This window comes from Vanacampus margaritifer, chromosome 2 (genome assembly GCF_051991255.1).
Source record: "Vanacampus margaritifer isolate UIUO_Vmar chromosome 2, RoL_Vmar_1.0, whole genome shotgun sequence".
In the NCBI taxonomy this organism is placed as follows: domain Eukaryota; kingdom Metazoa; phylum Chordata; class Actinopteri; order Syngnathiformes; family Syngnathidae; genus Vanacampus; species Vanacampus margaritifer.
This window is the reverse complement of record NC_135433.1, coordinates 9,227,373-9,254,611: the sequence shown is the minus strand read 5'-3', so window position 1 is coordinate 9,254,611 and position 27,239 is coordinate 9,227,373. Positions and strand designations below refer to the sequence as shown.

Below are 27,239 nucleotides of genomic sequence, written 5' to 3'. Positions count from 1 at the left end.
CGGAAGCTGTTAGAAGTGGTACATAGTTGGATGTTTTGTGCAAAGTAAGGTGCAGTTAACTGTTGACCTCATGTGGTCTGCCAGTATGGAAAGCCGTTTGAGCATTATTGATATTCATCTTAACTCATTCACTGCCATTGACGTCAAAAATTCATTTCAACTATTTCTATTAGTTTCACATTTTTTTCCTCATTTGTTAACAACAGTATGAAAACCTAAAAAAATGTATTGTACATTTAGAACAGATATAAAATTCATGATTAATTTTGAGTTAACTAGTGAAGTCATGTGATTAATTACAATTAAAAAAAATTAATCGCCTGATGCCCCTAAATTAAAAAAGAAAAGATTATTAAAAATTAAGGGCATCAGGCGATTACATTTTTTAATTGTAATTAATCCCATGACTTCAATAGTTAACTCATCACAAATTTGATATCTGTTCTAAATGTACAATTCAAAAAATTCTAGGTTTTCATACTTTTGTTAACGAAAGTGGGAACATTTTTTGAAATTAATAGAAATAGTTCAAATGAATTTTTGACGTCTATAGCCGTCAATGGCAGAGAATGAGTTAAGCTCTAAGTACTAGTATGTTCTTTGTGTTAACTTATAAGACAATTCAGCTCTGTAGTGGGCAGGTGTGCTACGTGTGTTATATCTGGCATAAAAATAACAGCAGGTGATGAAAAGATCTGCCTACAGTGCTGGTGTGGGCCTGCTTAGCGACTACAGGACCTGGACGTGGGTAATGAAAGAAAAAGAAGGAATGTAAAAACAACTAAATAGAACTTAAGGTTTTGTGTTGACAACTCAAAGTCATGATTAAAAGGGCAGTTTATGCTTGAATATCAAAACAATTGTGAATAATAAGCCAAAGCTCTCAAAGTTATGCAATTGCCTATCAACGCCACAAGATGGCGACAAAGCTTTTTAAAATTAGACAAGAACATGATCCGACTAAATGAAGCCTCCCCTCACTTTAAAATCATTTGTTGCCCCAAAGATGCCGCAAGATTGCACCAAAGCAATACCCACCCCACCCAAAAAAACAATAACAACAGCAGTGAATCAACAAATCTGCAAAAGGGTTCACTGTATATGGACCTACAGAATAAATGCTAAAACGGCTTTCCATTATGGAGGACCAAAACTGCCAAAATTAAACATAAATAAATGACTAAAAGGGAAAATAAAAATGGATACAAAAAATCTAATTCAAAATTTTTATTAAAAATATATATAAATGGAAAAACGATATATATATATATCCCTAAATAAAAAAATTAAAAAGGTTAAAAAATTATAATACATATGAAAATAAATGCCGAAATAAATAGAAAAATAAATATATAAATAGAATTAAATATCAATCAATAAATAAAAACGCTCTGCTCTCATATTTCGACATTTATTTTCACATTTATATTTTTTTAATCTCGTTTTTTAATTTTTTTAATTAATCTTTACTTTTATTTATTTATTTAGGGATATATATATATATATATATATATATATATATATATATATATATATATGTATATATATATAATTTTTCTATCCGTTTTTATTTTCACTTTTAGTCATTTATGTATTTATTTAGTCATTTATTTATTTTGAATCCTGGCAGTTTTGGTCCTTCATATTCCATATGCCAGACTTGACATGTGTCACTACTGTGCAGGTGTCCGTCTTCGAATTTAACCAACTCACTTACATTGCAGATCATGCATCTTTTTTTCTTTTCTTTACGCTTAAAAATGTCTATTAATTCTTTGAGCCTGAGCTTTCTAAGTCAGCCTCTCCTTTATCAGACTCATTTGACAGCAATTCCTCATGAGTCGAGTTGAGGTCAGCCCTGTTGCCATGACAACAGTCGGGCTGGCTGGGAGGCTGCATCCCGTTGGCGCACACCACCGTTCCCTCTGACTTGCTGAAACTGAACAGCTTACCCGGACTGAATGTCCTGTTGGGAGAGTGATTCCGCTCCTGGCCACTAGGTGTGGCCGAAGAGCTCCCCGTTGATCCGGGTGAACTGGCAGCTGTAGCCGGCTCTTTCTTCACCTCCGTGGACTTTAAAAACTTGAGGAATCCTGGCAGCTTGGCCTCCCCGCCGGTGGGTGACTGAGCCGGGGAGCGGGAGCTGCCGGAGTAAAACTTACCCTGGAGGGGGATGATCTGCTTCAGCTTCATCACGTTGTTGTTGCCGAGCAGAGAGCTGGGTCTTTTGGGCTTGCCGCCCGCCGCTTTCTCGTGGTGGTGCTGGTGATGGCCGTCCGACTTGTGGCACTCGCTTTCCTGACGCGCCTCCGCCTGACGGTGGAGTTCCTCCTCCTCGCGCCGACGTCTGAGCTGCTGCTGGAAATGTTGCTGCGCCTGCAGTTCATGCCTCTGGATGGGGGGTGAGAAGTGAAGAGGCTCAGTTCTATTATATGGTTGATATAATATACATCAATATTTACAACCTACATTCCGATATTTGTTCCATGAAATTGTATTCATTTAGTTGAAAAACGTTATTGCTTTTCATTTTGCAGCATTTCTATTGGCTGCAGTTTTTGTAGTACTGTATGTGTTTGATGGGGCTAGATTTTTTTTGTCCAATCAGAATTCAGCCCCTTTGTGTTACCAAGCCAATTCAATCTGCCTTAAAAGAGGAGGTCAAGTCAAAAAAGTTCTGTACAATAATAATATGTTCTATGCTTGTTTTTGTGTGTGTTGTTTTTATCCATCTCAGGGGGCGGCCATTTTGCCATTTGCTGCTGAAAATGACGTCACTGTTGCTCATGAAACGACCAATCACAGCTCAGCCGGCGAATGTCACATGACCAAACCCAGAAAACTGGCGAGCCCTGATTGGTCATTAACTGAGCAACTGTGATGTAATTTTCAGTCGACAGCAAATGACAAAATGGCCGCCCCCTGAGATGGATAAAAAGAGGTGGGTTTTGCTGCTTAATTCATATTCCATAAATGCAAGATTAACTCATTTGCTGCCATTGACGGCTATAGACGACTATTTCTGTTAGTTTAACATTTTTCTCCACTTTTGTTATGAAACTATGAAAACCTAGAATTATTTTTTTTGTTTTTGTTTATTTAGAACAGATATAAAATCGTGAGTTAACTAGTGGAGTCATGGGATTAATTACGATGACAAATTTTAATCGCCTGATTTTTAATAAACTTATCTTTTTTAAATCTTTTTTTTTTCAAAGAAGAAAAGATTATTAAAAATTAGGGGTGTCAGGTGATTACTATTTTTTTAATTGTATTTAATCGCATGACTTCACGATTAATATTTTTTTTTATATCTGTTCTAAATGTGCAAAAAAATTCTAGGTTTTCATACTTTTGTTACCAAAAGTGGGAAAAAAATGTTAAACTAATAGAAATAGTTAAAATGAGTTTTGGACGTCTATAGGCGTCAATGGCAGTGAATCAGTCAATCAGAATGCCATGTTTCGACGAGTCTGGCCTTTCCCTTTGACTTAACTTTATTTTTAGAGCCCAAAATGACGTCAGATTTTTTCCGTTCTCTGATTGGCTGCTCATAGCAAAAACAAGTTTGACGAGCAAATAATACATCTGTAGCAAATTGCATACATTAAAGGGGGAGTTTGCACTTTACTCCCACCCAAAAATTCTTACGACTGTATTTATGACATGACAATAGTGCATGTTAAATATGATAGGTGACAAATCCGACATCTCTGTGCCTCTAATTTGATGTACAAGAAGCATGCTGAGGAAAAACAACCAATCAGAGACGACTGACACATTCATGGCGGGCGCAAGATTTTTCTAATGTAAAGCATATACTAGGATTATAATACTGTTTGGGATTTTTCATTGCAGTACCGTACATTTTTATTTCGTTTGACTTTAGCTTCTTCAATTAAATCTTTTTTTGTTTGTTTTTACTTTATATTTTTGAAAATGCTTCATTTTAGCTATTTTTTAAAAAAATGTTTTAGCTTTTAAAAAAAATAGTTTTAGCTTCTTCTTTTTTTAAATTATTTTTAAGTATATGGAGTATTTGTTGAGTACATGGTTGAAAAAAAAAAAGTCCCTATGTCTTGTGTAATATATTAAAGTACAATTTTCAAATAACGGTTTGATCTTCTTTCTTCTACAGCTGTGGATGCACAGCTATACCAAAATAAAGACATTTAAACTGCAAGCTCATGCATGATATTTATTTTTTTATTTTTATTTTTTTTCAGGAGAGCTCAGTATTGTTCATTCGATTTGACATCATCATTGCGCTCATTTTTAATTAATAAACGTTTTTTTTTAAATATATATATACATATATCATATCATGCATGATATTTAATTGACAAAAGACGAAAACATTTTCGCTATAATTATAGTTAGTTTTATAAATGTAAGATGCAGTCTCAGCTATTCTATTTTTTGCAAAGGATTTGCGTTTTTATTTTATTATTTTTTGTTAACTACTATACCAAACACACACACACCAAGGGAAACATAACACAATTATGACATCACATTTCACATCCGGCGCAAGCCTTGCGACGGCCGAAGGTCTTTCAAGTTATATCCCAACTATACCTTGAAAGCTTCCCTTCGTCGGTATTCTAGCTTGGCCATCTCTTCTGCAACCCAAGCGGGGATATCAGGGATGGCGACATGGATGATGTACTTTAAGAGGATGGCAAAGTGCTGTAAACCACCACACAGACCACAGAGGCACACGCTCAACACAAATCGAGGTCATATTTTGCGTCTCATTCTGTATACATCATAAAACATGACTCCTGTGAGCTTTTGTGTGTGGGGGTTCTAAACACACAGTAACAAATAGCAAACCATGCATAATATAGAGCTTTTTTTTCGTATAATGAAAACGCACAATCCTTGATTTGACTGATTTTCAGGAAAAGGGAAATGCAGAGTAGGAATTTTACTATGTGGTGACAAAAATAGAGTCTCCATCCATCCATGTTGTCTAATGCATATCCATGTTAGGGTCGCAGGTATGCAGGAGCCTAACACAGCTCACTACGGGCGAGCGGCTAATCACAGGGCACATATAGACAAACAACCATTGTTCTATTCTATCAATTTAAAAAAAAAATTTGAAAGATTTGCAACCAATAAAGGCTGACAAAAACATATGATATTGCCTCAAATAGTGAATTTTGTGCCAGGTGGATCATGCAAATGAAAAAAAAAATAAGACGCCTCATCGCAAATACACAACTCCTTTTTTGGGCTTTTAGCACAGGTGGGGGCTTCTATTTCGTCCCGTGTCCGCGACCCTACTGAGGACAAGCATGACTTCAAATGGATGGATGCGATGTGAATATGAAGTTTAAACTCAGCTACCTCAAGAATTTGAGATTTGTATTTACATCACCATTAACTCATTCACTGCCATTGACGGCTACAGACGTCAAAAATTTCCTTTGAACTATTTCTATTAGTTTAGCATTTTTTCCACTTTTGTTAACAAGAGTATGAAAACCTATAACTTATTTTTGTACATTTAGAACAGATAAAAAAATTATGAATAATCGTGAGTTAATTGAAATCATGCGATTAATTACAATTAAAAATTTTAATAGTCTGACGCGATTTAAAAAAATAAAAGATTATTAAAAAATTAGGAGCGTCGGGATTATTTTTTTTAAAATCTTAATTAATTGCATGACTTCATGAGTTAACTCACGATTAATCACAAATTTTATATCTGTTCTCAATGTACAATAAAAAAATTATAGGTTTTCATACTCTTGTAAACAAAAGAGAAAAAAAAGTTAAACTAATATAAATAGTTAAAATGAATATTTGACGTCTATAACCATCAATTGCAGTAAAGGAGTTAAAGTCAAAGATTGATTATCGTAAGACAATGTGCCAATTTTCACCTCATGCTTCAGCTACCAGCTTGTTTTGGATTGGATGGAATGGGCTCCTTGGTCTGACACAGACGGATAATCAATGAAAGCTTTTTCATTTGACAAATTGATTCATAGAGTGTTTTGAGACAGAAGCCAAATGCATGCAGTCCCAGACAGACTACAATAACTCATTCGAGGCGTACACTACTTAAGAATGCTAAAATCTGTGAACCAACTTCCCTGAACATAAAAAAAACATCTGTTCGCCAAAGTCTAAATTCAGTAACATGTGCACACAAACACAAATATTTGCAGTCACTAAAAAATGTCCTTATTTTTCCAAAGAAAAGTTTTTCTCCCCTCCCCCATGTAAATGAGTCCATGCGGAAGAGGATTAGGGCCAGCGAACAGAAGAAAAAAAAAGGTTGGCAGGATTGTGACTTTATTCTCAACATTCTGATTTAAGTGACATTTCTCACTTTATTCACAGAATTCTGACTTTAAAGTGAGAATTCTGACTTCATTTTTAGAATTCTGACTTTCTGGCTTCCCCTCACAATTCATAGCGCTACATCACAAAATCAGAATTCTGAGATTAAAGTGAAAATAAAGTGAGAATCATGCCAACATTTTTCCCCCTCTTCACTGGTCCTAATCATCTTCCGTAACTCTAGAGGCATCCAAAATTTCTCCTCTGAGAGCCACATACAGAAAAATCGAAGGATTAAAGGGCCACTTTTGATTTTTTTAATTATCAAGCACACCAAAATCAGTCAATCAAGCAATTAATTGCATATTCATATTTTTTGCAAAACAAGATTTTGGGGTGGTTGAGACCCTGCAACCCACCAGAACATATCAGCCCCTGAACTGAATTTCCTTCACAATTCCGAACTTGACTGGACGCATTTGATCTAAACGTTCTTAGTTGAGTTTTTTTTTTTTTTTAACCACAATTAAAATGTCAACTGTAATTCTTATATTAATTTAATCTGACTAGGGCTGCAACTAAAGATTAATCTGTCAATTGTTTTGTTGATGAATCAGAATTTAAAAAAAAAGTTTTAATTTCCATAATAAAAAAACAGGACATGATTCCAACAACATGTCAGAAAATTGGCAAAAATATTGACCATTGTGAAAAAAAAAAAAAAACATGATTCAACACACAGATAAATCTGCTTTCTTGAAGGATGACGGAAATCAGAGAATATTTATTGTTGAAAGGCGGAAATTGAGAGGTATATACAATTAAAAGAAAAAATAAACAAACTCTCTAAATGATTAATCAATTATAAAAACAAAATGATCAATTAATTTGATTAGTTGCTAATTAATTGATTAATGGTTGCACTGGAAAAAAAATTTTAAAGTCACAAAGGAAAAGAAAAGTCTACAGTCAGTATTTAACTGCTTTGTACCAGACATTAACAGTCTAAATTTAATTTCTGAATAATTTAATGTAATCTTTAATGAAAAAAATGTGCTTTTCTTTTAAAAACAAATTTTCTCGTGTGTATACAGATACATTTTGTTAAGCGTCCTTGAAAGGCACTATACAAATCATCCATCATCTACCGCTTATCCGGGGGCAGCAGCTTTAGCAGGGAAGCCCAGACTTCCCTCTCCCCAGCCACTTCAGCCAGCTCCTCCGACGGGATCCCAAGGCGCTCCCAGGCCAGCCAAGAGACGTGTCCTGGGTCATCCCCGGGACCTCCCGCCGGTGGGACATGTCCGAATCACCTCTCCAGGGAGGCATCCGAACCAGATGACCGAGCCACCTCAACTGGTTCCTCTCGACGCGGAGGAGCAGCGGCTCGACTCTGAGTCCCTCCCGGAGGACCGAGCTTCTCACCCTATCTCGAAGGGAGAGCCCGGCTACCTTGCGGAGGAAACTCATTTCGGCCGCTTGTATCCGGGATCTTGTTCTTTTGGTCACGACCCACAGCCCGTGACCATAGGTGAGGGTACGAACGTAGATCGACCGGTAAATCGAGAGCTTTGCCTTTCGGCTCAGCTCTTTCTTTACCACAACGGACCAATACGGAATCCGCATCACTGCAGACGCTGCACCGATCCGCCTGTCGATCTCCCGCTCCAACCTACCCTCACTCGTGAACAAGAACCAAAGATTTCTTGAACTCCTCCACTTGGGGCAGGATCTCATCCCCGACCCAGAGAGGGTCTCCGCCCTCCATCCTTTCCCGACTGAGGACCATGGTCTCGGATTTGGAGGTGCTGATTTTCATCCCAACCGCTTCACACTCGGTCGCTCCGTATACAAATCAAGTTCTTATAACTATTTATCATCATTAGATTGCATTGCTTACCTCCAGCAACACAATGGAGACGACGGTCATCTCGGGACTCAACCAGGGGAAAAGACGCTGCAGCTGACCACACTGACCAATCAGGTAACAGTTAACAATAATGGCTATCAAGCCCATGGCCTCCATTGCTGTCTAGGGGTACACAGAGAAAAACAAAAATCGTCCTCAGGTTATCATAGACGCCAATATGACGAGTAAGGCTTTTTTGGGCCGAGCGCACTGACCTGCCATTGTCCAATGTTTTCCACCCTTTGGCCAAACGGCCTCTGCAGGCCCGTACAGAGCTTGAGGGCATCACTACGGATCTCGATGATATTGTTGATGAGCGCACACATGGCCGCCAGAGGAAACGCGGAGGAGAAGAGCACCACGTAGCCAAACTGAATGAACATCTCCTGGTAGTCCTGAAGTGTGTCCTGCATTGCGTGACACTTTTGTTTACACACGTTTGATACATGAACACATTTTGAAAGATGCCTTTCTGCGATTTTGTGGGGCGACCCACCTCATACGTCTGCATGCAGCTTTCAATCTCAGCCTGCGCTAGAGTGACGGTTTGGGGTTCTTCTGGTGGATCAATCCAGGACTTCTTGTCCTCCTTGACCTTGTCCACAGTTTTTTTTCTCTGACGGAGATAGTTTGATTCCCTTGAAGAAGGTACGGGGGTATTCTCTTTGGAGTTCTGTCAATGCAGATCATTTGCACACTTCCCTCGGTAATCAGTACAAAACTTTGGCCGATAAAGTTGATTCTGATAACGCTTGACAACTCAGGTACTCTTTGAGGAAGCCAACATAAAAGTACTTAAAACAAGCTTAGTGTCATGTTTAATAAAGCGACCACGTGCCTCATTACAAATTCACCTTTTCATGTTTTTGTCCGTTATTTACTAAAATAAACGTATATATTTGTCCAAATATGCCACATAATGGCGCTGAAGCTTTGGCTAATAGCAAAGTAGTAATTGGTGTCAAGGAAGTATTGTTGATGTGATACATCTCGACTGAGTCTTTGTCTTTTGGGTCTGAGTTAGAGCTGTCAACATTAATTAATTAACTTGAGAAGCAATTGATTATCAAATTAATCAATTAATATTCTAATAATGGCGTAATTGTTTGGAGCCATTGATTCACCTAAAATTATGCAATAGCTCTGATTACTTGAACAGTAATAATGGATAGAATAATTATTCAGTAGTGCATGACATCACTTGTCAAAGTAGTTTTTTTTATTTTGTCACCCATTTTTTTTTAAAACTGGAAGTCAACCTTAAACATTTATTGACAATATTCTGTTATATGTGACCCCACTATTCTAAACATTACATTCTCATTAATATTACATGTGTGGAATATGAGTTATGAAGCAAAATCCAGCCATTGTTATCCATCTTAGGGGGCGGCCATTTTGCCACTTGCCGTCCACTGGAGATGACATTTGACTGTGGACAGTTGCTCAGGGCTCAGGCAACGACCAATCACAGATTACATCTTTTCTGAAGCAGAGCTGTGATTGGTTGTTACTTGATCCCTGAGCTACTGTGATGTCATCTTCAGTCGACAGCAAGTGGCAAAATGGCTGCCCCCCTGAGATGGATACAAACGGATGGATTTTATTTCATAATTCATATTCCACTAATGCAATATTAACCAGAATACTGTATTTAGACTAGTGGGGCTGCATAGGATATATTATTATTTAAAGAAATTAAAATAAAATTGTGGGGGGGGGGGGGGGTTGTCTTTGTTTTGGGGATCATAGATTTTACAATATTAACTAAATAGCAGGGTTTAACTATTTGGAAGCAAACTGGAAATGAAATCCTGGCATACTGCAAGCATACCTGAGGCAGCAATTCCAGGTCGCTGTCCTCGTCACAACTGTCAAAAATACTGGATGGATCCATTCCGTCCTCTACCAGGGTGGGACTGTCCTCGGGGAAGTTGTCATCCGCCGTCTGCGCTTCCGCCGCCACGTCCTGGTAGTCGACCTTCTCGGTGAAGCTGACTTTTCGTTGCTTCAGGGCGCTGTCATTCATATCCCACTCTTCTTCCGACAGTCTGAATCCAGCTTTCAAATCCCCTCTCGTCTTTGGCTGAGAGGTTACGCCCGCGCTCTCGCTGGCTGGGAGCCCTTTGGGCCTCAGGAAGGAGTAAGCTGTCATTGAGGCTTGCGCCTTTCCCAGAGCCAAGCGGCCGTACTTGAGCACGATGGCTTGTAGGAGCTCCCACAGTACCTTGGGGGTGAAGACACCCAGCTTGTTTTGTTCATAGAGGTAAGGCTGGAGGACCTCTTTAATATTCTGGAGGAATTGACGGAAAATCAGTAGTGTCGCGAGCATCTGTGAAGAAACGTGAAATAGGTGATTTAAGGATATACAAACGCTATGATGCGATAAATATTATGATATTGTGGGGAGTTGGCCGATATAAAAAAAAACTCACAATATTGTAAAAAAGAAGAAACTCATATTTAAAAAAAAATTTAATAAAAAAGCATATTGTGTTTTTGTACATAAAAGACCTGCCCCCTTCAAAGATGTAGATGATGGATGGATATAGAAAGTTTAGACACCCTTGTTCAAATGCCAGGTTTTTATCATATATTACATTTATCAAGGTACAGTAATTATTTTCAAAACAGGAAGAGCCTACTAAAACATCCCAAATATACTTGCGGTTAATCAGAAGCACTTTAAACTGTGGCAGCTGTGTAATGATCCCCATTTAACATGAGTTTGAATGTGATTGGTTAATTATGAACACAGCTTCATCCCAGTTATGAGGGTGTGTGTAATTGTGCAACCATATCAGTTTACTTTCACTTCCCCTGTCGAAATGATTTAAAAAAAAAAACTGCATTATTGTACAGTTTATGGGTCACATTAACTCATTCACTCCCAGCCATTTTCACTGAAGCAACCCCCTTCGCTCCCGGCTGTTTTACTGGCTTTTGACTGATTTTGCAAGGCCCACAGAATATTGTGTTCTATTGCTATAAAAACATAGAACCTACCAAAAAAAAAAGATTAGAGCATCTTCTTTCATCAGGGAAAAAAAGCAAAATTGACATGTTTTCGTTTTATAGCAATTAGCATTAGAATATAGCTGAGTTTCATCATTATTCACAAAAGAGTAAAAGAGCTTTTTGCAACATGGCCCTGGCTGATCTCTTACACTCTGCTGCCACTTGAGGGCCGTTTTTGTAATAACGACCATTGCTTCAAGCATTCTCTTCAGTTCAGAGGCTGCATCAAAGCCTTCTGTATAAAAAAATAAAAAATGTATAGATACGTCTTTGGGAGCATGGCAATCTTTAAAATAGAATACATTTTTGGGAGCAAATGAGTTAATAGTGGGCAAAGTTTTGAAATATATTGATCTAGCGCTCATTGTTTAATCTAAAAAAGAAAAAGTAAAAAAGAAATCCAAGCATATAGGGCATATTTTTCTTCTTCTACATTTTTGTTTTCCAATGAATAATAATTCATGTAAGAGTTGCTTTTATTCAGCATGATAGCATTCATGTCTCACCTCCTTGAGTCGCTCCATATCCTTGAGGTAGAATCCAATGTAGAAAAGACTTAGGTAAGAATTGATGAATTCAAACTGTACAACAACAGAGAGCATCACAAAAGTCAACCACATGAATATTGTGATGCAATTCAAAGTGAATGGAGGTTGACTTACAAAAACCATCTTGATTATGAGATTATTGTCGTAGGCACTCTGAAGTCGATAATTTTCTGGGAAAATAGCCAGAATCATCTTGTCATTAAAACAAATCATGCGTCAATATCTAAATGTAAAAAAAAAAAAAAAAGGTCATCCACTACTATTGCTTACCCATGTCATTGAGCCAATAGGCAATCTTCTTATAAACCTCATCACATATGGTGACAGTGATTGCCAGGAGGATCTTGGGAATAAATCTTGTGATGCCAGGTAGCTCCTGAATCTCCATAACCACTTCCTGGAAGGTCAGTCAGTATGAGCCGTACTGCTATTCATTCATATTTGCACATGCAATCCCTGCGGCTCTTCGAATTGTATAGAATACTTGAACGTGTTGTTTAACCTGGGAGGCGACAAGTTATCCTTGCCCAAACCAACTCTACACTACAAATACACACACACCTGCAGTTCCAGACAGAGGAGCATGACGACGAAGACAAAACAGAGACAAAGGAGGCAGATGGGGAGGCTGACCAGCCATCTGAACATTGTCCTCTTCCATGGAGGATAGTAGAACTCTTCACAGCCTGTTATGGGACTGCAGCGTTTCACACCCTGCGGGTAGAACATTAAGAACAAAAATAAATAAAATTTAATGATGAAACACCTTCAACTGATAAAGGGTGGATTGCAAATGTTTAATAAGGTGATTAAATTGTGCAATAAATTAATTTCTGATTTGAGTATTCAAGGAATTCCTTCTAATGTGCAACAAGGGTGCAAAATGAGTCGTAACGCATTTTCCATTTCATTTAAGTCAAATCAGAATTTTCATATGACAACAAATTAAATATGTTTGGCCCAACTCACAGCAAATTACTTTGGGTGAAAAGAATGTCATTTTAGTCATTACATTTGTAAACATACTTGAGACTATAAATGGTTGCATACAAACTTCTATCTAATCGATTTGAAAAATGAAATCGGTACTCAGAGGAAACATTGAAATTATGATCTCTTACACTCAGAAACACTATGTGGGGTTGTCAACAGCTCAAAATCACTTAAAATCATCACGAATACCACGATGCCCAATGTGGGGCCCGAACCCACGACCCTGAGCTTACTACCTACAGTGCCCGGCTAGCGACAAGACTGTCTATGATCAGTCAATTAAAACCATTTAGTGCCATTGCCGTTAGCCAATCAAACTGCCTCTTTTCCTTTTAGTTCCATTGTCATTAGCCAACCAAAATGCTTACTTTTCATTCACTTACTCAGTCTAAAAAAATATAAATAAAATATATATTAAAAAAAGTCAAATCTGAAAATGTCAGGATTCAAAGGATCTTGGTCAGTGCTTCTCAGACTTTTTACACAAAGTAAAAACTTTAAGATTTATTTGAAATATAAAAGGCCATACAAATTATTATTATTACTATTAAATATTATTATAAGTAGTACCACCTAAAAAAAAAAAACTTTAATGCAACCAACATTAATACACTGTACAGGGAAATTCAAATCTACTAAAACTGTATTTCACATACATTTCAAACCTAAATAATTATTTGAAAACAAAGAGTTCCAAAAGATTAAAGGCAAATGTACCATACTTACGGAACTGTAGTGTACTTAACAAATATACTGCACTAGGTATATGGCACTATAACATGTACAGTTTTAACATTTAATGCATTGATATATATTTTTTTTAATGTAGGCTACATCAAGAGGGAGCCCGGCGCAACACACACTGAGAATCAGTGATCTTGGACTTGCGCATCCTAGCTCTTTGACTGCCAAAAACGTTAAATAACGTTTAGTAAAATCCTATGGAGGAGTGCCAAAGACGTTAAAAGACGTTTGTTTCAAAACAGAGGTGAAACTAACCATTTTCTATTGTTGATTACTCAAAAACGGAATAAGGTAGAAACAAACTTTTTTTTTTCTGATGAAAGATGAGAGTCCAATCTTTCATTTGGTAGTATTTGTGTTTCCATAGTCCAAACACATAATTTTTTGTGGACCTTGAAAGATCAGTCAAAATGCTTAAATCGGCTGGCACCCACGGCATCCCTTTTCTGAAAACGTCTGGCAGTCAAAGAGTTAATTCGGTCCAAAAAATCCAATCACTAACCCTGTTGATTCGGGAATCCACCAGCTCTTATCTTTTAATGGCAATAAATCATGCACACACCCTAATGGCTAAACTGTATCACCTCAAATCATCACTTGAACTAAAAGCATTTATAGAAAGATTCAATACACACTGTTGACAGGCACACATGAATTAAAAACAAAACAAAACATTGCAGTTGCAATCCACTGGATTAAGCGGTGATCCTTACCCTGAATTGTGGTCTTGGCTCCTCCAAGGACTCTGTAGGGGTGTCAAGGGTGCCCCACCTGTAGGCCAGCTCGGCTTCTCGCCTCTTCCAGCGCTCCAAAAACAAGGTTGCCCACACAACATTGAAGAGTGCAAACACCACACAGCAAATATCCTGACTGGTCTAAACAAAACAGAGACAAATGCATGGATACTGTCCTTATATGTCCACTAATGTCATGTAGTTATTTTCTCTATCCCCTTATTCAAATGGTTGTCAAACTGGGGTCTCCGAATGCCTGGGGTCTCACGAGCTGTTGCTTGGGCACCAGTGGTCAGTTCTGCCTCACTAGTACTGTAAACTAGAGCCGGACTGATATGAGATACCCGACCCCACATTATTCACACCTGTGAGCAATTTACCAGTTTTTACATGTAATTTTACAAGAGTCAGATGTTTTTACATACATGTATTTAGTAAGGATAGACTGATCGGTGCCAATATTTGACATTTTGACGAATATCAGCATGTGTCATTTTTACAAGTCTGAAGGCCGATAAAGCCAGTTTCTCTCTCTAAGCGGTGAATGTTTGCGAACTTAGTTTGAAGGTTTGTAAAATGTTGCAAATATGTCCACATGCAGTTTTTACTTGTCACAAGCAGGCTTTCTTGTCCCAAAGAAATTTTGAACATGTTCAGACAATTTTCGAAACATCTTTTGAAACCATTTACGAACTCTGACGAGAGCCCCAAATTTGCTATGTTCGCAAGCATTCGTCTATCAGGGAGATACCGTCTTAAAAGATCAATTTAAAACTGGGATCATTTCATGGAACTTTTTATGCATCTCTTTATTTAAAATGTCACTTAACTTAAGAAAATACCGCTTTTTGATTTTGTTAAAATTAAAATAAGTGAAAGTTTAACCTTTCAGTTATGTAAAAAAAAATGGAAAACTTTATTTACTATAGAAAAATATGTACTTTTTTGTTAGAATTTTAAAACAAAGCTGTCTATTTGCTGTATGTTTAGCATACAGAAGGCTTTGAAAGCCTCTGACCTGAAAATGTTTGCTTAAAGCATTGGTAGTTATTACAACAACAACAAAACAGCCAGCAAGTGGCAGCAGAGTATAAGAGATCAACCAGGGCCATGTTGCAACAAGCTCTTTTCCCCAGTGTTTTAAACTGATTTGTGAATTATGATGAAACTTATTACTTATTACTATATTCTAATACTAACTGCTGCAAAATAGAAACAGATACAAATACTTATATTATCATAATGTTTTCCTGATGAAAGAAGAGACTCTAATCTTTCTTTTGGTAGGTTCCATGTTTTTATAGCAATAGAACACAATATTCTGTGGGCCTTACAAAATCAGTCAAAATCCAGTAAAACAGCCGGGACCAAAGGGGGATTGCTTCAGTGAAAATGGCTTGGAGTGAACAAGTTAATACATGCTTATTTTTGTATTTATTTTAATGCTAATATTTTTTTTACTGCAAAATATTGGCTCCAGATATCAGTTATTAACTCTTTGACTGCCATGGATGTTAAAAGACGTCAAGTAAAAACCTACGGAGGGCCGCCAATGACGTTAAAAGACGTCATCCAATTTTTAATTTTTTTTTATTTTGAAACGGGTGGAGGAAAGCCTTGGCCAGCTGTGGTGAAAGTTTCAAGCAGATCTAGTTAGCCCAATGACTATTTTTGGCCCCTAGATGGCAGCAATGACTCTCTTTTGACAAGATTGGGTAGGTGTCAGTAGAAGACGTGAGGCGGAGCTAGAGGGGACAATGGCTGGGGAAGGGAAGAGAACATGGCGACCGGTTGCAAGCAGCTCACGCTCGAGCAGTTTTTTTCAAAGACGAAAAGCATCGACCAACGCTAAAGAGCACATTGATGACGACGATGATCATCATCGATGATGATGATGGTGACTCCGAGGTTGGAAACATTGACGCGGCAGTAGAAGACGTGAGGCGGAGCTAGATGGCTTAAGAAGAGAACAATGGCGACAGGTTGCAAGCAGCTCACACTTGGGAATTTTTTTCAAAGACGAAAGGCATCGACCAACGCTAAAGAGCACATTGATGACGACGATGATCATCATCGATGATGATGATGGTGACTCCGAGGTTGACGCCGAAGTTGGAAGCGCTGACGCGGCGGCTATGACGACGTCATAAAGGTTCACGGGCTAGCGATGCTAACACCGGAAAACGCGGAGCACAACCGAGCACGCTCAGGCGGACGTTCAATCGGAAGACGAAGAGTGCCCCGAGTCCAATGCATATTCATCGGAGGAGTCGGTACAGTCTGCTACTTGCTATTCCCGGGAAAAAAAGGCCGTCAAGAAAGTGTAACGTCTGCACGCGAAACGGACAATCGAAGTGAAACGTATCTGTTGTGCAAATCCTGCTCCGTCTCCTTGCATGCAAGGCAGTGTTACAAAAAGAAAAAATATATTTGAAACACATAATTGTAAATAGTACCACAGTTGCACACATTTGTAAATAGTTTGCGAAATTGTTTTGTCAAATTGTTACACTGTTGAATGGAAATAAACGTATTTTGCAATCTAAAAACACTTTTTCATTGTTGGTGAAAGCGTTTTACAGAAGTAAAGCACTATTTAAGTGTTTGTGGCATCATTCATGGACAAAAAGAAGTGTACAATTCACTAGAGTGCATGAAATAACATTGTTTCACAAAAAGCTCTTTTTCTCCGCTTTTTGTTTCAAAACAGAGCATTTCGGTGAAACCATTTTCTATTGTTGATTACTGAAGAACGGAATAAGGTAGAAACAAACTTTTTTTTCTGATGAAAGATGAGAGTTCAATCTTTCATTTGGTAGTATGTGTGTTTCCATAGTCCAAACACAACATTTTCTGTGGACCTTGAAAGATCAGTCAAAATGCTTAAATCGGCTGGCACTGGCGACATCCCATTTCTGAAAACGTCTGGCAGTCAAAGAGTTAATATCGGTATCAGCCCTGAAAAATACACATCGGTGTATCACTAGTATTTAGACTGTTGGGGAAACGCATAGAAAGAGCCGTGCCCAGACTTGACGGCCCAAACATGCATTCCGAACCAAAGACCCTGTGCCAACCACATGCTTTAAGATACCTGATCAGCTTCTGCAAGTATCCACAAGAGAAAGCCAATGACGGCAGGATAAAGCATCGAGTTGGTGTAAAAACCAAGCCAGGCGAAGTACATGCTGATCTTCACTCCGAAGTAGTCGCAGATATCATCTGCAGCATGGAGGGAAAAAAACGGCAAATATTATACCTATCAAGGATGTACCAAACAAATGGTCTTTTCCAGTTACTTACCCAGAGGCTGCCTTTCACAAACAGCCTGGACCCATGACGTCATCAGCTGATTTAGGATCCTCTGCTCGTGGAGAGGAAACATCTGATGGATCACGCCACGGGCCACCAGCTCTGGAACTAGATAACAGTCCAAAATGTCATACATGGTGCCAGCCTTTGAAAAAAAAAGTACAGTAGAATACAGAGTAAGGATGAAAAAATGAAATGAAAAAAGCGACACTCAATGTAAATAAGCTTACTGATGGGTTGTCCCTCCAGAAAGTGAATGTTGTGAAGCACTTCCCCCTGTTTGGCTCGCAGATTGTCGAGCCAGTACTTGATGATGCTCTGACGCTCCTAGAAACAAAAGTCAAGGATAACCAGGTTCAGGTTTTCTTTTTCAAAGGGGAAGCCAACCCAATTTTTTATTTTTTGACAATAATATGTTCTATGCAGCCCCACTAGTCTAAATATGGTATTCTGGTTAATATTAGTGGAATATGAGTTAAGCAGCAAAATCCAGCCGTTTCTATCCATCTCAAGGTGAGGCCATTTTGCCACATCAATGTTGCTCAGGTCTCAGGTAACAACCAATTACATCGCAGCTTTAGAAAACAGGTGAGCTGTGATTGGTCGTTGCCTTGACCCTGAGCAACTATGATGTCATTTTCAGTTGACGGCAAATGGCAAAATGGCTGCCTCCGGAGATGGATAAAAACGGATTTTGCTTCATAACTCGCATTGCATATGTAATATTAATCAGAATGTCATGTTTAGCTTAGGGATGTCACACAACAGATTATTGTCAAGAAATGTTTAAGGTTGACTTCCACTTAAAAAAAATGGGTGACAAAATTTAAAAAACTACTTTGACTAGTGATGTCATGCACTATTGAATAATTATTCTATCCATTATTACTGTTCAAGCTGTAATCAGAGCTATTGTATAATTTTAAGTGAATCAATGGCTCCAAACAATTACGCGATTATTAGAATATTTAGCGATTAATTTGATAATCAATTACTTGTCAATTAATCAATTAATGTTGACAGCTCTAACTCAGACCCAACAGACAAAGACTCAGTCGAGATGTATCACATCAACAATACTTCCTTGACACCAATTACTACTTTCCTATTAGCCAAAGCTTCAGCTTCATTTTTGGACAAATATATAAGTTTTTATTTGTTTTCACAACACATTTTCAGTGTTTTCCTCACGTGACAGACATGGTAAATAACACATTTCGCTTTTAAATGATGGCATAATGGAATGACAAGGAAAAAACTGAATGTTTTGTTTCTCTATTTTTCTTGGGCGAATTTCATGAAAGGAATACAACATCCCGTGAACCAGTACAAAACGAAATGTAACCAATACTGGAATCAAGCCAGCATTTTTGACATCCAACCTGCGACGTAAAAAAGCAGAGCTCGCTCTCTATGTTCTCATAGATGTTGTCCTCTTCGCAAGAGAAGCGTCGCATCCCGCCGCCAAACTGCGGCTTGACGGCCTTGTGCATGCTCATCTGTTCCGCTCCCCGCAGTAAACTGAGGACAAAAGTGCAGCAGGATTAAACCGGATGGAAAAAAAATAGCACTGCGCAAGAGCTAGACTGTTTCTGTTTAGGGGTTCATCGAGAGCATGCAGGAAAAAAAGTTCTCTAACTTTTTGGGTCAAAATTTTCAAAAGACCCCCCTTCATAATCCTACCGTATGTGTCATATAAATTATAAAGTTGTATATTTTTCAAGATTTTTTATTTATTTTTTTAAATAATTTTACGATAACCGCTTCATTTATAAAATGAGTTTGTGAAACCACATCATCTCACTTGTTTATTTGTACTTCATCCTGTGAATTTTTTTGTTTTGTTACAGCTTACAGATAACGTTAACTCATTCACTCCCAGCCATTTTCACTGAAGCAATTCCCTTCACTCCCGGCTGTTTTACTGGATTTTGACTGATTTTGCAAGGCCCACAGAATATTGTGTTCTATTGCTATAAAAACATGGAACCTATCAAAAGAAAGATTAGAGTCTCTTCTTTCAACAACAAAAAAAAGTATATTTATATCTGTTTCCGTTTTGCAGCAATTAGCATTAGAATATAGTTTAGTTTCATCATTATTCACAAATCTATTTAGAATTGTGAGTAATTTAGTTTTTTTTTAACATGGCCCTGGTTGATCTCTTTTGCTCTGCTGCCACCTGCTGGCCGTTTGTCTAATGACTACCATTTCACTGAAGCAATTCCCTTCACTCCCGGCTGTTTTACTGGATTTTGACTGATTTTGCAAGGCCCACAGAATATTGTGTTCTATTGCTATAAAAACATGGAACCTACCAAAAGAAAGATTAGAGTCTCTTCTTTCAACAACTAAAAAAGTATATTTATATCTGTTTCCGTTTTGCAGCAATTAGCATTAGAATATAGTTTAGTTTCATCATTATTCACAAATCTATTTAGAATTGTGAGTAATTTAGTTTTTTTTAACATGGCCCTGGTTGATCTCTTTTGCTCTGCTGCCACCTGCTGGCCGTTTGTCTAATGACTACCATTTCACTGAAGCAATTCCCTTCACTCCCGGCTGTTTTACTGGATTTTGACTGATTTTGCAAGGCCCACAGAATATTGTGTTCTATTGCTATAAAAACATGGAACCTACCAAAAGAAAGATTAGAGTCTCTTCTTTCAACAACAAAAAAAAGTATATTTATATCTGTTTCCGTTTTGCAGCAATTAGCATTAGAATATAGTTTAGTTTCATCATTGTTCACAAATCTATTTAGAATTGTGAGTAATTTAGTTTTTTTTTAACATGGCCCTGGTTGATCTCTTTTGCTCTGCTGCCACCTGCTGGCCGTTTGTCTAATGACTACCATTTCTTCAACCGTTCTTTGCAGTTGAGAGGCTGCATCAAAGCCTTCCTGTATGCTCTATCATTAAAAAAAAAAATGCTGGGACACTTAAAACATTTAAAATAAAACATATTTATACGATTATGGGAGCAAATGAGTTAATGGTGGATTTTAAAAATGATTGATCTTGGTCACACGATTCTTTTCATATCTCCAGGACTGGACTGGCCATCTGGCATAAGGGGAGATGCCCGGTGGGCTGGCCTCTTTTTATTACTTTCCTACATTTTACCCCTAGAGACTGGCCCACAATTTAGAGGGACCAGTCTGTTAATCCAGTTTGAATATAGATAGCAAACTAACTAAAACAACAAACATCAGCGGCAGAACTACATGTTTGGCAGGAGTTGGGCTGGGCCGGGCCGGGCTGGTGGGCCTAAGTGAAAATGCCGCGGATGATTTTTTTGTGCCAGTCCAGCCCTGCATATCTCAAAAACTTGGATTTTAATAGAGGTGTGTAGACTTTTTATATCCACTGTAGGTATGCACTTTTTTTAAACTATCCAACAATTTAAACAAATTGTCTTGTGGAACCCTGGGTTATGTCTCGCAAAGCCCATCTTAAGAACCATTGCACTAGACCTTTCATCAAACATCAATAACAAATTCACACTACTTAAGTGTTAAGTTAGTAAGACGTTTACTACTAATATATTCTGAACCTCCAACCAACACAAACTGAACAATGCGCATGCGGCGTTCCTGTCACAGCCTTACTTCTCAAACGTGGTGGTGATGAAGAAGGCATAAGCTCGGGTATGTTTATGCTGCCGGACTTGAATACTGACTTGTGGGATTCCGACCCGGATCTGATTCAGGAGCCACAGCAGAGTGTGGTCATCTATTGAATCTAGAGAGAGCAAATCATAAGAGAGCATTTATCGAATGTCATTGTTTCATATCAAATAAATAAGAGAAGTCATTAGTGGAGTTTGTAACGCCCACAGTGAAGCACGATTAGCACTATCGGTAACATTAGCTTTAGAGGGACAAAACGTTTTCTTTACTGCTGTTCTATTCCTGGTTGTGCATCTGATCATTCTTGCAGGTGTTTCTTCTGGGAGGACTCAGCTTTTGTGCGTGTATTTGTTTGCACAGGCTATCTTTACATAGCTGACATTCATATTGTTCTGGGCTTGATCCCAAGTGAAATATCCATTCACAATAGCGCAGGTGATCAATGGAGGGTTTAGTCCAGTCCGTATTGACGGAGTTGTTTTATTGTCAAGGCATCCATTTTCGACCACTTTTCCGGTTGAGAATCACATGGAAGCTTGAGTTGTTCCCATCCGATGCAAACCCGTCAATTATGGGCTGACACAGAGACGATGTGAAACACTATTCACACATATGGATAGGAATAAGGCTAACATCCATGATTTTGGGCTGTTAGCAAGCTAAAATATCCAGAGAGAACGCATGCGAGAATATACAGATTTGAACGGAGTAACTGTGAGGTTGCATTGCTCACCACACTGATGCCCTTGCAAATTCGGTCTGATGAAAATATATCGTGACATTCTTGCAGTTGCTTTAGTTTTGAGCATGACTCAGCAGCTCCAGGTGGAATGCAATTTATAACTCTGCTAGATGGATTTGGTATAACACTGAAAAGACGAGAGGGCTATCGATATCGGTTTCAGGTCGAGTCAAGTTTTGTATCCTAGACGGGGCTTTGGTGTGTCTATACTTCGTCTTTGAATTATGGATTTCGAGTGTTATGCCAGGTTGTGAGCTAACGGCAATTTTTTTTTTCAGAACGAGGCAGACAAGGTTGAATGAATCAAGCTACTTTGCAACATTACAATAGAAGGGCATCCATTAACTGTCTGGCGGAGACTCTCTCCTGTAGCTTGGTTTTCAAGGGGAACTATTACGGTTTGTTTTACGATTCAAACAGTTCTGAGGTGCCCTGAATAACATGACTGTGCTCACAAAAGATACTAGGGATGTCACGATATTGGCAATATCGTGATATTGCGATATTAAAATTGCCACAATATTGTCGTCATGTCACAATATTAAAAGCAAGCACATCTGTTAAAAAGGCAAGGTTGTTTTCCATTTGTGCAGTTCTGGCACCCTCTGGTGGTTAGTTTAATAGTGCAGTTGACTTTTAATTAGGAATGTTTTGGCCACTGCGGCAGTTACCGACCGCTCCCATGAATCAGTCATACCGGCAAATACTTAAAACATCTCAGTTGAAAAGCATTACTTTTGGCCCGCTTCAGCCAAACACAGCATTGTGAATTACACAGACCGTGATACTTTGCGCCACTAAACCAATATGAGCACAACAAAAATAAATGTTTCCCCCATTAAGTAATTGGAACAGTAATGTGCATATTTCAGTGCCTACAGTTGCGGACACTTTTATGACCAGACCCAGTTAAATAATTATTATTTTGATGTTTAATTTCTTACCGTTTACTTTCAGCTCATGGATGGGTGTAAAATAAATGTCTCAATGAAACAAAACATTGGTCTAGATCAGACATGGGCAAACCCCGGCCCGCGTGCCAAATACGGCCCGTTATGCGCTTCAATCCGGCCCGCCGAACTTATCCAATAAGGCTAGAAAAAAAATCTATTTATTTTATTTTATTTTATTTTATTTTATTTTATTTTATTTTATTTTATTTTATTTTATTTTATTTTATTTTATTTTTTTTTTTTTGTGTTCAGCTCAGTGGACGAGTGGTTAACGTGTCCGCCCTGAGACTGGGAGGTCCTGGGTTCAATTCCCGGCCGGGTCATACCAAAGACTATACTAGACTATATAACTTCTACACACCCGGAAAATATGATCACTGGGTCGGGGTCTCACTGATAAGCTCGTTTACGCACAGAAAGGGGACAGAAAGATACGCAGGGCACATTCATAACAACGTTTGCAATTTATTAAAATAAATGGGAGAATGGCAGTAAGCTTAACTCAAGATAACTGATTCAAAAAATATAATTCTTCCTGGATTTGGACATTTACAGCAGGAGACGGCACGGTTTTGTGTTGAACACAGCAATAATGTCCTGATAGTCCAGAGAATCGCTCAATTCTTTTTTGAAAGAAAGCAGGGACAAAGAGTTCAGTCTATCAGTCAACATTGTGGCACTGTTGCGTGTTTTGATCCTTTTGACAGCTGAAGATAGTCTTTCTACATGTTGTCATGGGTGAAGTGAGGAGCGCGCATGCAGGAGACTGTTGATATTGGTGAAGACATCCCCGGGGCGTGCGTCGAGCACTTCTATGAGCGTTTCCTCGTTGGCTTTTGGCTTCTTTTTGAGCTGCTGCACAAACACCGTGTGCTATGCGTCCCCCACGGAGATGGAAAAGTGGTCAGAGACGGATTGGATGTACGCGCTTTGTCCTCAGCGCGTGACAGGCAGCAGCCGCTATCATGCAGCCGCATGTGTCACACGTACTGTGGGCCCGGGTTAAAAATGGGTGGGCCAATGGAAAAAAATTCTTTAACTTTACACCTTGAATTGAAATCTATTAATAATAGATGCAGTCACCAGGTTTGACAGATCACAGTGTATGTGCTATTATAATCTATTTACATTTCTCCTCCCACTTTGCCAAATAGTGTGTAAATGCCGCATCTTGCATATTCATTTAGGCAAACGTACTCCCTGGATTAGGGCTATTTTATAATAATCATAATAATAATAATAATACATTTCATTTAAAAACAGCACCTTTCAGAACACCCAAGGTCACTTTACAAAGCATAAAAACACAGCAAAAGTTGAGCTAAAACAATAAAAATGAAGCTATTGGAAAAGCTGTTTTAAATATGTGGATTTTGCACATTTGAAAAACGCAGTCCTAAGTGCACACTATAAGTAAATTGGGTTGTACATTTATCTGTGTGTTTTTACTGTGCTATGAGGTCCAAATGCTCCTGGTCCGGCCCATCTGTTAAAATTTCAAACCCATTGTGGCCCGCAAGTCAAAAGGTTTGCCCACCCCTGGTCTAGATGCTGTACAGTACCTGGGAATGTCATCAGGATGTCACAGTTTTCCGTGGGAACCATCTTCAGCCAGGACTTCCTCGACAAAATGTAGTGTCTGGCCTGCAGGAGCCTCTTTCCAAACAATTTATCTAGAGAAGTGATAGTAAGATATTAAGTTGCATTATCTACAAAGGTCCTTATAAAAACATCCATTTCAAGCTAGCATAAAAATATTGCATGTATTCATCCAGCAAAAATATGTTTTTTATTTACATTAATTATTCCACTGTGCCACCTCTACGAGCCTAAACTATCTGAAGCACTGACACATGTTTACAACAACAACAAAAAAGCCTAATAGCAAAAAGTCATGTTTAACTTCCTGTCACAGTATCAATAAAAAACTAGTGCTGTCAAAGTTAAAGCGTTAATTAATCACAATAAATGATCGCATTAATCATGAATTAACGTAGATTAATCGCACTATTAATTTTGCACTATTAATAGATTATCCTGTAGCGTGACAGCAGATGGCTACGTTTAAGGTAGCACAGGTTGTGTTTGAGCAATAAACATAATTTCATGCATTAAAGTAAAGCATTTAATGAATGTTTGCGTATCACATTTTGAATATTTGTTCATGTCAAAATATCGGGGTCATTTTTTTTTCCCATTTTAAATTATGCAAGTAATTAACTGATTCGCAAAAGAGGAGGATGGGTGTGTGCAGTGGATCAAATTTTTTTGAAGACGTCCTCATAAAATTAAATGTCAAAAGAATTAACACATAACCGGTGCTCTTCAAATTTGGTGGGGAAAAAATGTTGATAATAAAAGCCTTTTTTTTTAGGGGATTAATCGTGATTAATCTGATTAAAAAATGCAATCGTTTGACAGCTCTATAAAAAACACAAATGTGCTTGCGAAAAATTGTGTCATGGTAATTCCAAAAGGTTGAATCGAGCCAACTAGAGTCTTATTTGTTAAACTTGCTATGTTTGCTTAACAAATTAGATTTCAAATGTATTACAATGGCTTACAATAACCTGCGCATTTTCCATCTTCAGGTCAGAGCAAGCTAAGTTTTAGTAGCTAAACACGTCTGTCTGATCTGCCACAGAGCTCCAGACTGCCACTAAATGGTGGCATTTTGCTCTTTAAAATTTACAGTAGTAGTAAACAGACTTAAGTCAATTTGTAATTACTAATTTTGAAAAGTTTTTGTTTGCTGACAAACTTCTGTCCGACTCTTCAGCCCATTTATCAGTAGTGAAAATGAATGGAACAAAAATATAGTTTGTAAATTGTTTACAACGTGCGCCCCAAAATGTTCTATATGTGCTCTTAAAAATTTAAGGTAGGGTTTACTGTGCATGTTGTAAATTAATCCGGAGCCCGGCATATTTAATCGGCATCTTTGGTGAGTATGACTGACTTACTTTATTAGTTAAAAAAAAAATGTTTTTGTGATTGTTATTGGATAAATGAGGGACTATTGCTAGCTAACTTTCGGATTAGCAGTTCATGTTTTCAATTGGAATACACAGCTTGCCATGGTTATTCACTCTATATTTGAGTGTTGTCTTGGTAACAGTTTTATCATTTGCTGCGCTCAAATGTTGTACTACAACGACAATAATTTCGTTTTAATTTTCTGGTGGGTGCACCTGTGGGCCACCACCGTTCAGTGTTCCTGCGTGAAGCTTTACGCGGCATGTAGCATCTACCACCATTTCATGAAACCACATCTAGTTCCACTGGGAGTCTTTCAGTAGCACTAACAACATCACATTGTTATTCCTTCTTATTTTCGCCCCCTAAGCATGACACAGCTTCTCACTAATCTATACTTGACTTTAACCACGCGTGGCCCATTTTAATGGTGTCTGTTCTGTACTTACCGAGCACGCCGTATGTTGCTGAAGACGGCCCAGGCTGGTGCTGGTCGTCCGTCCGATGCTGCGTCTCCCCCGCGGGCGTCCTTTCCATCCTCTCCGCTCCACCTTGCTGGTTGTCTGCTGCATCGTTGTCAGCCGCATGCATGCTGCTTCAGCTTCACATGTATCCAGGTGGGTAGGGAGGGTGACGCTGTGGTGGGGGACCACGCTACTTTTTTAATGCTCGGCCATCGCATGCGAAGTAGAAATCCTTGTGATACGGACGAGGGGGGGAGGAGGGCGAACGTGATCATGGAAATGACACGTTAAGGTGCCCCGATCGTGACTGGCTGGTGACGGCAGAGGAGGGGAAACGCCGCCTTTAGGGGGGGCCTGGGAACAAATGAGGCAAATCTAGAAAGCATAATTGTAGCAAAGCAGAAGCCTTTCAACAGATCGATATCCCACTGAAACACACAGACGACGTTTTTTTTTAATTTATTATTAGCGCGGTGTTAATACATGTTGTTAATGGTTATACAGATTAATTGTAACGGCTGCCATCTAGTGGAAGAACGTATTTAGTTCAGCCTCTCACTACAAGTCATTGACATAAATAGATGAACATTATAGACTACATTAAATCCTTTTTAGACAAAGTAAGTGAAAGCATAATGATCTTGGCACAGTGGTTGGAATGAAATGGTTGCAAATTTGTAGGGTGCATTTAAATTGTACACTAACATATTTCATGTTGACTTAACTTTGACATTTAGGTACAGCAGCTGCCTCGAAAATGCAAACTAAGTCAACTTGAGGATAAGAATGAAAGCTTAGTTCATTTTTAACTTGATACCGTCAATTCAAACAAAAATACCCTATATAGATTAAAAGTAAGAATGAAATGATTGTAATTTCAAATTAATCATGTCGTGTGTTAATCAAGTTCACAAA

General features: G+C 38.3%; 1 protein-coding gene across 2 annotated transcripts; it reads right to left on the bottom strand.

Annotated features, from left to right (window-relative positions):
• Nucleotides 1–422: 422 nt before the first annotated feature.
• On the bottom strand, nucleotides 423–26,640 carry LOC144044985 (anoctamin-8-like). 2 transcript variants are annotated; one of them, XM_077559737.1, is made up of 18 exons: nucleotides 26,310–26,639; nucleotides 24,447–24,557; nucleotides 21,169–21,301; nucleotides 18,941–19,079; nucleotides 17,789–17,885; nucleotides 17,550–17,666; nucleotides 17,341–17,468; nucleotides 14,226–14,387; nucleotides 12,337–12,489; nucleotides 12,046–12,172; nucleotides 11,890–11,945; nucleotides 11,734–11,808; nucleotides 10,044–10,541; nucleotides 8,706–8,882; nucleotides 8,425–8,616; nucleotides 8,201–8,332; nucleotides 4,579–4,689; nucleotides 425–2,391 (listed from the first exon to the last, which is right to left on the bottom strand). In XM_077559737.1, exons 1-18 carry the CDS (start codon nucleotides 26,449–26,451, stop codon nucleotides 1,768–1,770), a joined length of 3,174 nt encoding a protein of 1,057 aa, XP_077415863.1. In that variant the 5' UTR covers nucleotides 26,452–26,639; the 3' UTR covers nucleotides 425–1,767. The 2 variants fall into 2 exon arrangements, with proteins under 2 accessions (XP_077415864.1, XP_077415863.1); XM_077559738.1 differs by lacking the exon at nucleotides 4,579–4,689 and having other exon boundaries at nucleotides 423–2,391; nucleotides 26,310–26,640.
• Between the last annotated feature and the right edge of the window lie 599 nt (nucleotides 26,641–27,239).